At 48.8% G+C, this 13435-nt stretch overlaps 1 protein-coding gene across 1 annotated transcript in view; it reads left to right on the forward strand.

Annotated features, from left to right (window-relative positions):
- GMCL1 (germ cell-less 1, spermatogenesis associated) overlaps nt 1-13435 on the forward strand; it is a 478283-nt gene that overhangs the window by 159457 nt on the left and 305391 nt on the right. The window contains exon 7 of the mRNA XM_078666688.1: nt 2403-2487. Coding sequence (XP_078522814.1) covers nt 2403-2487 — 85 coding nt within the window. The remainder of the gene's footprint in view (nt 1-2402; nt 2488-13435) is intronic.

Here is a 13435-nt window from a genome sequence, read left to right on the forward strand (position 1 = left end):
TCAGACCATTGAACTGCCCGCATTCTTTCAGAACCCAGAAACAGTTGCCGAAAGAATGCTCCACACTCTTGATGTCAAACGAGCCTTGATGTACTACATCGATAGGACCAAACACTTTAGGAAAACACAACAACTCTTTGTTGCCTTCTCAGCCCAGCACAAAGGCAACCCCATTTCCAAAGCAGGTATAGCCAGGTGGATCGTTAAGTGCATTCAGATTTGCTATCACAAGGCTAAGCGCACTTTGACGGTCCCTCCAAGAGCCCACTCCACCCGGAAGTTGGGGGCCTCTATGGTTTTCCTTGGTAATATCCCTTTGGAAGATATTTCTAGAGCAGCCACATGGTCTACACCAGACACATTTACTAAACATTACTGTGTAGATGTGCACTCCAAGCAGCAGGCAGCTGTAGGGCAGGCTGTTCTTAAAACACTTTTTCAAACTTCTGCAGCTGGCACAGGCGGCCGCCGTTAATGGAGGGACTGCTATATATTCTATGCTACATATATGAATTCAGCAGCCCACATGCCTCAAACTGAATATGCTACTTACCAGTATGCATCTGTTCTTGGCATGTAGGGCTGCTGACATTCATATCGCCCGCCCTCCTCCCCGGCGCCTGTAGCGGCTGCAGACTATTTAACATTTGCTCTTAGCATGGCCATCGCTTACACTCTTACACTCCATCTTTGCCACAATTGCTGAAAACAATCTGGGGATGGAGTCGATGCCCATGCGCACTGTAGTCCAGGGGAGGAGCCACCTATCTCGTGATACTTTGAAGACTCTTCCAGGACAACAATGTGCAATCATCCGGACCCAACACTAAGCGGCGATCTATGCTACAGATATGAATGTCAGCAGCCCTACATGCCAAGAACAGATGCATACTGGTAAGTAGCATATTCATTTTCGTAATTTGTGTATTTGTTTGATGTGCACTGGTTTCTGTATTTCTGTCGATAGTTTTGAGGATCAAATCCACTAATTATTCAATTGAGATCCACAGAAGACAACATTTTAAGAACGTTTTAAGAATCGCTGATTTAGGTATTGTGGGGGATTCTTTTGATAATAAATAATCCTGGTGGAAGGTGTGTATAAGAAGAAATGGCATGCATCTTAGATAGAGATACTGAGGATGGATAATGTTCCCTCTGCAGATTCTTTGTCTCCTTCCCCTGATCTCTTGAGACTATATTTAACTTTATATCTCTGAAACTCTTGGTGTTCTCAGCTGTACTGTGTGTGGCAGCATGAAAAAGCTTCTGGAGCCTTCCCCGGGGATTGACTGTTTCAGAAATTAAGAGCGTGAAGAGGGAACACAGTATCCATCTAAACCATTGTTCCCAAAGGTCCATAACATTTTCTTGAGAAAACGTACTCGCCACCCAGGAAGACTTTCCTGTTGGTGGAGAGTTGTTCTAAATATCACTGCTGTGGGAAGATCGCCCACATTCATATGCAGGCTGAAATCGTATCCTTTAAATCTCACCAATTCTACCGCATGCTGCAAGGAACTCTAACTGCAGGTCTATGATTCAGGATCAATCAATCAATCGGAGTATTTGTAAAGCGCGCTGCTTACCCGTGAGGGTCTCAAGGCGCTAGGGGTAAGGGGGGTGGGGGTGGTGGTGGGGGGGGGGTGCTACTACTGCTCGAAGAGCCAGGTCTTGAGGAGTCTTATGAAGGCGAGTAGGTCTTGGGTCTGCCGTATGTGGGTAGGGAGAGTGTTCCAGGTCTTGGCGGCGGGGTAGGAGAAGGATCTGCCGCCGGAGGTCGTTCGTTGGATGCCGGGGACAGCGGTGAGGGCGAGGCTGGCGGAGCGGAGCTGGCGGGTGGGGTTGTAGAAGCTGAGTTTGCTGTTCAGGTAGGCTGGTCCGGCGTTGTGGAGTGCTTTGTGTGCGTGGGTGTGGAGCTTGAAGGTGATCCTCTTGTCGACGGGGAGCCAGTGTAGGTCTCTCAGGTGGGGGGTGATGTGGCTGCGGCGAGGGACATTGACGATCAGTCGGGCGGAGGCGTTTTGGATGCGTTGTAGTCGTCGTAGGTGTTTGGCTGGGATTCCTGCGTAGAGTGCGTGGGTGAGAGCTTGAAGGTGATCCTCTTGTCGACGGGGAGCCAGTGTAGGTCTCTCAGGTGGGGGGTGATGTGGCTGCAGCGGGGGACATTGACGATCAGTCGGGCGGAGGCGTTTTGGATGCGTTTTTAGTCGTCGTAGGTGTTTGGCTGAGATTCCTGCGTAGAGTGCGTTGTATGTAGTCCAGATCTTCGGGTCCGTTGAGCTTATTTGAGTCGCAAGGCTTAGCCTGGAAGCTTTATGTGTGTGCAGTTAAAGAATAATTTCAGTTTGTCATTCAGATGCTTCTCAACAATAATAATTTTGTTTCCTCGTCTGTTGCAGCATCAGCATGATGACCCAGCTTATCAGCTCGCACGACCTGTTTGTAATGCAAGTGGAAATGGATGTATACACCGCGCTGAAAAAGGTATGCTACTTGCCAGCTTTTAGCTTCCTTGTTGTGTGTACCACTGGGTGTTGGACTCTAAAGCACGATATCCTTCTCGCTTGTTTTTAATCAAGAAAAAAATCATCTTCCTTTGGGCTCCTATTTTCTACTTTGAATGTGCCTCTGTATTTTGCTTCATACAGTTCTGCCATATGTGTCACATTTGATAGTAATAAGTAATGGATTCTGGCTATAAAACGTCTACTTTTGCTCTTTTTATGCCATCACGTTGTTTAGAGGGAAAAGTATTTCTAAAACACCACTTCCCTATCTTCAAACTAAGAGTTGACGTTTTACAGGTTTCCCTTTAATTTGCACATTTAAAATGAAATGTGGTATGTTTTCATAAGTAATGGATAAATATCAATCTGGCAAAATGACCTTTTCCGTTTATTAAAGGTCTTCTTCTTTACCACTTGATATATTACCCACTACTTAATTACACTTCACGAACTAGACTTTTCATTCCTTCTCTAGACCTTCCACTCTAAGGAAGTGTCCTGTTGAAAGTGTTTTCACTGCGATCTACAGAGCCCTCTACCGTCGCATGGATGTGATATTCAGTAATTTTGTGTCTAAAATTACTCATCTAGTGGTCAAAATACAACACACCCAACAAAGTCCCCATTTCCGTATTATTTAATTCTAAATTTTAGACAACTTCTTGGATGGTTACTACTTGGGTGGTTAAGAAATGGCAAAAATGCATTTTTAAATGTACAATCATGATCATGATTTGGTAACTTGTTACACAACCACAGTTTGGGTTTGCAACAAAATACCGATTCGGGATTTGGAAGGGTCATCGCTTACAAATTCCGAATCGTAGTGGTATGTATTAAAGTTTTGGACTAAAATGCAGTTGCAAAACATTAATATTTTACCAACACCTCAGAGGAGGTGGTAACCAGTTCGCAAATGGGAAGGGGTCCTTTGAATGTTAAAAAATAAAAATTACACTTTAAATTTTTTTGTATAAACAGGTTACATTTAAAGAAAAAAGAATGCTTTATTTAAAAGCAATCACAGACATGGTGGTCTGCTGAGCTCAGCAGGCCACCATCCATGTGATGGCTACAAACCCTAGTGTGTCACAATTTGCGACTTACCTCATTAATATTCATGCCATAGGTCGAATTATGTCCCAACTGCAAATTGGTCATTTGCAAAAGAAAACATTAGTACAAGGGTCGTTTAGCAAATTACCACACTGGGTGGCGATTAGAATTTTGCAACCAGTTCTGTGTACATCGGGCCCCAAATTTGTTACAGAATATAGGGTCATATGTATCAAGCAAAATTCCGAATTTCGGCGTTTGCGATCGCAATTTTGCTAAGTGGTATGTATGAAGGCAAACCTGCGTGCGAGTGCATTTAAGGACTTGCAAATTTAGCGATTCCTTAAATGCAATGTAATAAGCAACAAAAAAGTGCAATTTGGCCTTAAGGAATCGTAAATTACCACCAACTTCAAGTTGGTGGTAATTTGTGATTTCTTTGAAAAATTAACTTTTTTGTATTTTTCAAAGTGCAAGGTGAAGCACATACATGCCCTTAGGGCATGTATGTGCACCAATGCTTTTTTCAAGGGTGCAACAGGGTGTCCTTTTGACACCCTTGCACCCTTGAAATTGCATTCTCAATTTGCGATTCTCTAATTGCTAATCGCAAATTGAGAATGTCTTCCCATTCATTCCTAAGGGCCTCTAGGCCCATAGGAGTGAATGGGAAGATATTCCTTACTTGCAAATCGCAAATTTGAGATTCGCAATTAAGTAATATGTAGGATTCACAAAATTTATTGCAAATCCTACATACATAGCATTTTGCGATACTCCAATAGCGATTCGCAAGAAATCGCTATTTCAGAATCGCAAAAGAGGATTTTGATACATATGACCCATAGTGAGGAGGCAGATCGCATGATTGCTTATTGCAGGGTTATGAAAATGGTGCTGTGCAAATTATCTGTGTTCCCAGTGTTTGGAATACCTGGTACTGCTTCATCATAAGGTATTGACTACAAAATCACATTTACTGGGGATTTGTATAATTTACAATGATCTATTTCAGCTATTATCATTGTTTGCAATATTGCAAGTAACATAATAAGAAACTAGTGATGTGATTAGAATGATTTATTTTTTAGTCTTTGCGAAGCAGTTTTTCCCATTAAGAAAAACTGTGCACAGTACAAAACCACCTAAAATAAGCTTAACACTAAAATATAAAGTCATTTACAAAGTGAAAGTACAGTTTTAAAATTGAGAAAAAGAATATGCACTATGTTTAGCCAACAAAAGTAAAATGAAGTTGGAAAGTATTCTGCCATAGGTTGCTGTTGCAGATTGCTTTTGGCCAGCGAGTTTGGATGATTTTCCTCAGACAGGTGTTGATGAAGGTCTGGACTTTCTTGGTGGTGTCACTGCTGTCCTCCACGTTTCTGCTCCGTACAGAAGAACCGATTTTAAGTTTGACTTGAAAAGCCTGATCTTGGTTTGCAGTGTTATATCCTTGGAGCTCCAAGCTTTAACTGAATGAAGGGAGATCTTACTTTGCAGATTCTTGCCTTGATGTCAGCGTCTGTGCCACCCTGCTTGTCTATGACACTGCCCAGGTAGGTGAAGGCCATAGTGGCAGAGGAGTTTCCAAAGGGCCTCTGTCCGTGCTGTTGAATCCCTTCTCATAGTCCAAGTTGACCTAGAGGGGAGAGTTCCATTCCATCGACTGGTCAGTGATGATTTACAGAGTTGCAATCTGGTTTGTGCAGGATCTATCTTTGCTGAAGCCAGCTTGCTGGTCTCTCAACTTGTAGTGTAGTTCCTATATTCCCAATAGGCTATGCGCATTGGAATAATATACCCTATAGTTATCCAGTATTGGGGTATATTTCATAGATTCACATGCATGAATCATTCCCCGTCGCCGAGGCGGGAGTCCCACGGTATATAAACAAGCATTTACAATGCAATGGTCTCGGCATCATTAAAGGTAGAGCTATTGGCATTGCTCATGAATTTTTTTTTTTCTTTAAATCATAAATAAATGGCATTGTCATTTACATTGTCAATACACACCACTCTGCACTCAACTGCACTCACCTGCACTGCACTCAACTGCACTCACCAGCACTGCACTGCACTCACCTGCACTCACCTGCACTGCACTCAACTGCACTCACCTGCACTGCACTCAACTGCACTCACCTGCACTGCACTCACCTGCACTGCACTGCACTCAACTGCACTCACCTGCACTGCACTCACCTGCACTGCACTGCACTCACCTGCACTGCACTGCACTCACCTGCTCTGCACTGCACTCACCTGCTCTGCACTGCACTCACCTGCACTGCACTGCACTCACCTGCACTGCACTGCACTCACCTGCACTGCACTCACCTGCACTGCACTCACCTGCACTGCACTGCACTCACCTGCACTGCACTCACCTGCACTGCACTCACCTGCACTCACCTGCACTGCACTCACCTGCACTGCACTGCACTCACCTGCACTCACCTGCACTGCACTCACCTGCACTGCACTCACCTGCACTCACCTGCACTGCACTCACCTGCACTGCACTGCACTCACCTGCACTGTACTGCACTCACCTGCACTGCACTCACCTGCACTGCACTGCACTCACCTGCACTCACCTGCACTGCACTCACCTGCACTGCACTCACCTGCACTGCACTCATCTGCACTGCACTCACCTGCACTGCACTCACCTGCACTGCACTGCACTCACCTGCACTGCACTCACCTGCACTGCACTGCACTCACCTGCACTGCACTGCACTCACCTGCACTGCACTGCACTCACCTGCACTGCACTGCACTCACCTGCACTGCACTCACATGCACTGCACTCACCTGCACTGCACTCACCTGCACTGCACTCACCTGCACTGCACTGCACTCACATGCACTGCACTCACCTGCACTGCACTGCACTGCACTCACCTGCACTGCACTCACCTGCACTGCACTCACCTGCACTGCACTGCACTCACCTGCACTGCACTGCACTCACCTGCACTGCACTCACCTGCACTGCACTGCACTCACCTGCACTGCACTGCACTCACCTGCACTGCACTGCACTGCACTCACCTGCACTGCACTGCACTCACCTGCACTGCACTGACCTGCACTGCACTGACCTGCACTGCACTCACCTGCACTGCACTCACCTGCACTGCACTCACCTGCACTGCACGCACTGCACTCGCCTGCACTGCACTCACCTGCACTGCACTCACCTGCACTGCACTGCACTCACCTGCACTGCACTCACCTGCACTGCACTCACCTGCACTGCACTCACCTGCACTGCTCTCACCTGCACTGCACTCACCTGCACTGCACTTACCTGCACTGCACTGCACTGCACTCACCTGCACTGCACGCACTGCACTCACCTGCACGCACTGCACTCACCTGCACGCACTGCACTCACCTGCATGCACTGCACTCACCTGCACTCCACTGCACTCACCTGCACTCCACTGCACTCACCTACACTGCACTCACCTGCACTGCACTCACCTGCACTGCACGCACTGCACTCGCCTGCACTGCACTCGCCTGCACTGCACTCGCCTGCACTGCACTGCACTCACCTGCACTGCACTCACCTGCACTGCACTCACCTGCACTGCACTCACCTGCACTGCTCTCACCTGCACTGCACTCACCTGCACTGCACTTACCTGCACTGCACTGCACTCACCTGCACTGCACGCACTGCACTCACCTGCACGCACTGCACTCACCTGCATGCACTGCACTCACCTGCACTGCACTGCACTCACCTGCACTCCACTGCACTGCACTCACCTACACTGCACTCACCTGCACTGCACTCACCTGCACTGCACTGCACTCACCTGCACTGCACTCACCTGCACTGCACTACTCACCTGCACTGCACTACTCACCTGCACTGCACTACTCACCTGCACTGCACTCACCTGCACTGCACTCACCTGCACTGCACTCACCTGCACTGCACTCACCTGCACTGCACTCACCTGCACTGCACTCACCTGCACTGCACTGCACTCACCTGCACTGCACTGCACTCACCTGCAATGCACTGCACTGCACTGCACTCACCTGCACTCACCTGCACTGCACTCACCTGCACTGCACTCACATGCACTGCACTCACCTGCACTGCACTCACCTGCACTGCACTGCACTCACCTGCACTGCACTCACCTGCACTGCACTCACCTGCACTCACCTGCACTGCACTGCACTCACCTGCACTGCACTCACCTGCACTGCACTGCACTCACCTGCACTGCGCTCACCTGCACTCACCTGCACTGCACTGCACTGCACTGCACTCACCTGCACTGCACTCACCTGCACTGCACTCACCTGCACTGCACTCACCTGCACTGCACTCACCTGCACTCACCTGCACTGCACTCACCTGCACTGCACTGCACTCACCTGCACTGCACTGCACTCACCTGCACTGCACTCACCTGCACTGCACTCACCTGCACTGCACTGCACTCACCTGCACTGCACTCACCTGCACTCACCTGCACTGCACTGCACTGCACTCACCTGCACTGCACTCACCTGCACTGCACTGCACTCACCTGCACTGCACTCACCTGCACTGCACTCACCTGCACTGCACTCACCTGCACTGCACTCACCTGCACTGCACTCACCTGCACTGCACTGCACATACCTGCACTGCACTGCACTGCACTGCACTCACCTGCACTGCACTGCACTCACCTGCACTGCACTGCACTCACCTGCACTGCACTGCACTCACCTGCACTGCACTGCACATACCTGCACTGCACTCACCTGCACTGCACTGCACTCACCTGCACTGCACTGCACTGCACTCACCTGCACTGCACTGCACTCACCTGCACTGACCTGCACTGCACATACCTGCACTGCACTCTGCACTCACTACTCTGCACTCACTACTCTGCACTCTGCACTCTGCACTCACTACTCACTACTCTGCACTCACTACTCTGCACTCACTACTCACCACTCACTACTCTGCACTCACTACTCACTACTCACTACTCTGCACTCACTACTCTGCACTCACTACTCTGCACTCTGCACTCACTACTCTGCACTCACTACTCTGCACTCACTACTCTGCACTCACTACTCTGCACTCACTACTCTGCACTCACTACTCTGCACTCACTACTCTGCACTCACTACTCTGCACTCACTACTCTGCACTCTGCACTCACTACTCTGCACTCTGCACTCACTACTCTGCACTCTGCACTCACTACTCTGCACTCTGCCCTCACTACTCACTACTCTGCACTCACTACTCACTACTCTGCGCTCACTACTCACTACTCACTACTCTGCACTCACTACTCTGCGCTCACTACTCTGCACTCACTACTCACTACTCTGCACTCACTACTCTGCACTCACTACTCTGCACTCACTACTCTGCACTCACTACTCTGCACTCACTACTCACTACTCTGCACTCACTACTCACTACTCTGCACTCACTACTCACTACTCTGCACTCACTACTCACTACTCTGCACTCACTACTCACTACTCTGCACTCACTACTCTGCACTCACTACTCTGCACTCACTACTCTGCACTCACTACTCTGCACTCACTACTTTGCACTCTGCACTCACTACTCTGCACTCACTACTCACTACTCTGCACTCACTACTCACTACTCTGCACTCACTACTCTGCACTCACTACTCTGCACTCACTACTCTGCACTCACTACTCTGCACTCACTACTCTGCACTCACTACTCTGCACTCACTACTCACTACTCTGCACTCACTACTCTGCACTCACTACTCACTACTCTGCACTCACTACTCTGCACTCACTACTCTGCACTCACTACTCTGCACTCACTACTCTGCACTCACTACTCTGCACTCACTACTCTGCACTCACTACTCTGCACTCTGCACTCACTACTCTGCACTCACTACTCACTACTCTCACTACTCACTACTCTGCACTCACTACTCTGCACTCACTACTCACTACTCTGCACTCACTACTCTGCACTCACTACTCTGCACTCACTACTCTGCACTCACTACTCTGCACTCACTACTCTGCACTCTGCACTCACTACTCTGCACTCTGCACTCACTACTCTGCACTCACTACTCTGCACTCACTACTCTGCGCACTCACTACTCTGCGCACTCACTACTCTGCGCACTCACTACTCTGCGCACTCACTACTCTGCGCACTCACTACTCTGCACACTCACTACTCTGCACTCACTACTCACTACTCTGCACTCACTACTCTGCGCACTCACTACTCTGCGCACTCACTACTCTGCGCACTCACTACTCTGCGCACTCACTACTCTGCGCACTCACTACTCTGCGCACTCACTACTCTGCGCACTCACTACTCTGCGCACTCACTACTCTGCGCACTCACTCCTCTGCACTCACTCCTCTGCACTCACTACTCTGCACACTCACTCTGCACTCACTCTGCACTCACACTCTGCACTCACTACTCTGCACTCACTACTCTGCACTCACACTCTGCACTCACACTCTGCACTCACACTCTGCACTCACACTCTGCACTCACTACTCTGCACTCACTACTCTGCACTCACTACTCTGCACTCTGCACACTCACTCTGCACTGTGCACACCACTGATATCATGGAATCTTCCACCACACTTTCTAAAACTCTATAGTCCGAAGCATAATAGGCACAGAACCAAAAGAAGGGTAGACATTGCTTAAAATAATCTTATTGTATTTATGAGAAGCAAAAGCGAGACTGTGAAATGTGCTGAATATCAGTTTGTTACAAATCAACAGAGTGGAGTTAGAGAACCAAGAAATAGTAATTTAGAATCCGGGTTAGAAGGAGTAGTAATCACAAGCTGAGGATCAACGGGCGCGAAACAGCGTGGTGGGCGCGCAGGAGACGCAGCGTGAGCGTGCACATCAGCTGAAGATCGCCGGAGAAGACACCGAGCCTGCCTGCTGCCGTGACTGACCCTCTGCAGAGGGAAAGAGCCCGGTGAGTGGGGGTAGAGGGGGGCGGCAGAGAGGGAGTGGGCAGAGAGGGAGGGTGTGTGTGTGTGCGTGCGTGTGTGTGTCTGTCTGTGTGTGTCTGGTGTGTGCCTGCCTGCCTTTGTGTGAGCGCGTCCACAGACCCTGGTCAGCTCGTGCACCGCTCTGTACTCCCTTGCGAGCTTACTCGGCGACAATAGTTCTCGTTGCCGAGACCTAAAAAGCAGTGCCAAAGGTAAATTATAGTAGTAGGCCTAAGAGAAAGGCCTGAGGCCTAAACTGTAGTAGCCTATCTACCTCATTATGCCAAAAGGACCAAATATTTTGTCCCAACCTATCAGCTTACAGCACCCTCTAGAACCCTCTCTGCAGAGCCAGTTCTCCTCCGATTTTCACCGCACGTCGTGTGTGGAGGGAATCTCCCTGAGCTCTGCTCAGTTTCTTCAACTTTTATCAACCTGGATCATACCTCTTTCTCTGACCCTATTAAGGCAGTAATATGGCAGATTGGCAGAAAACTAGGTAGTTTTGGAGAAGTGTGGCTCACTGGTTAGAGGAGGCAGACCCGGACGCTGAGATCAGACCCGGGACCAGGGTTCAATTCCCAACTCTGCAGGGTCTTGAGCCCAAAAATGTCCACGGACTCGGTAATTCTCGCTTCGGTGCCTACTCGAATCACAGGTTCACACTCTGCAACTCTGGGCAATAGCTTGCTTAATCTCCACTACGGCCCCCCGCGGCGGGATGCCTGGCTTTCACCTTGGGGATACCCAGTAGGGGCTATCTCACAGGGAAAAACCAGGACGGGTTCCCAATGCAAAGCGCTTTGAGACCTGGCGGTGATATTGCGCTATATAAAAACCCATCCATCCATCCATCCAGGTAATAGACTACGAAATATGTCTAACCTTTTCCTCAATAACTCTCACGTTCTGAGAGATGAAGCTATTATAGGGACTACAGAGACTTTTATCTGCCAATTCTGATTCCTTCACCTCATAGGAGAGGTCAAAGGGAAAAGTCGCGCCAGGAGCCTCCAGAGGGCGCGCATAAAGCCATAAAGACTCACCTCGAGTCTTTATAAGGCATTTCTCTCCGAAAGAGGCAATTGGAAAAAACTTCCTCAGAGGCTGATCCTACAACTCATCAGGGAAATCCTCTTAACCTGACATTAGGAGTCTTAAAAACTCAATGTCTACTATTACTGCCTCACCAATATTGACCTCATCTACGATGGTCTCATCTACAATGGCCTCATCTATGACGGTCGTCGACGACTGCCTCATCTACGACGGTCGTCGACTACTGCCTCATCTACAACGGTCGTCGACGACGGCCTCATCTACGCCGGTCGTCGACGACGGCCCCATCTACGGCGGTCGTAGACGACGGCCCCATCTAGGACGGTCGTCGACGACTGCCATCGACGACGGCCCCATCTGCGACGGTCGTCGACGACTGCCTCATCTACGACGGTCGTCGACGACGGCCCCATCTACGACGATCGTCGATGACGGTCTCGTCTATGATGGTCTCTTTTACAATGGCATTGCCTAGGACAGCCTCAGCTCGACAACCTCATCTATTATGGTCATCTACAACAGTCGTCTATGACAATGGCCTCATCTATGTATGGCCTCATGTACGAATGGCCTCAACTACATATGGCCCCATCTATGAATGGCCTCATCCATGGATGGCCATTGTATGATTTCCTCATCTATAATTGCCTCAACTACGGATGGCATCACCTATGATTGTCTCATCTATAATGGTATTGTCTATGACAGCCTCATCATCTATGTATGACCTCCTCTACCAGTGGCCTCATCCAACAATGACCTCATTCAAGAATGGCCTCATCCATGAATGGCATCATCCACAAATGGCCTCATCCAGGGATGGCCATCGTATGATTCCCTCATCTTTGATTCCCTCATCTACGGATGGCCTCACCTATGATTGCCTCATCGATGATGGCATTGTCTATGACTGTCATCTACGACAGCCTCATCTATGATGGTTGTTCATGACGGTTATCTATAACGACGTTCCCGTCTGCAATAACCTCGCCTACATAACCATGTATACGATCGCAAAGTCTACGATGAGATCGTCTACGATGGCCTCACCTATGGCAGCATCCTGTCCATAATTTAATGAAACGGAATGAAACGGGCAGCAGCTAGATTTCAACTGCCAGTTACAGTCGAACAGACAGGATATTTCCTTCATGATATCAAGGAAGAATCCAGGAAGATCACGAGAGTTGTACCTATAATAGACAATGTCTATTCCAGCAGGTCTTCCGCGCATAGAAACCTAATGGTGTTAGCCGCGCTTTACAAATCAATTTAACATAACATAACATAGAAAAGAAATACTGCGCACCTGCTAACATCCCATCCTGTCTGACAGGCCACCCTTCAGCCAGATTCAGTAATTTCACAGGCCGCCCAACAACAATCTTAAAATCCCGCAACGCCTATCACCACACCGCCTAACAAGGAAGAACGTTGTCTAGACCTTATAGGCAAAAAACAAACAAAATAAATAAATAAATTCTCTACGTTGGCAGCGGCCTCTATTAGAGCTGCCAATCTTCTAGCCATAATCGGCTGTTATGACCGCCAAATGTGGTCAGACATGGCGAATTTCATTGACATCATTCCTGAGGACAGAAGGCAGGAAGGAACGTGCCGCATCGGAAGCTATAGATTGCGTCTAGCACATCGTGAACACCAACTTCCGTCATCTAGCAGGAGCTGCAGTGCTTAGACGTCAGGGATGGCTTAAAGCCACTACTTTCAGACCTGAGAGGCAAACCAAGATTCTAGACATGGCCTATGATGGAGAGTTTTTT

This window comes from Lissotriton helveticus, chromosome 11 (genome assembly GCF_964261635.1).
Source record: "Lissotriton helveticus chromosome 11, aLisHel1.1, whole genome shotgun sequence".
NCBI classification, from domain to species: domain Eukaryota; kingdom Metazoa; phylum Chordata; class Amphibia; order Caudata; family Salamandridae; genus Lissotriton; species Lissotriton helveticus.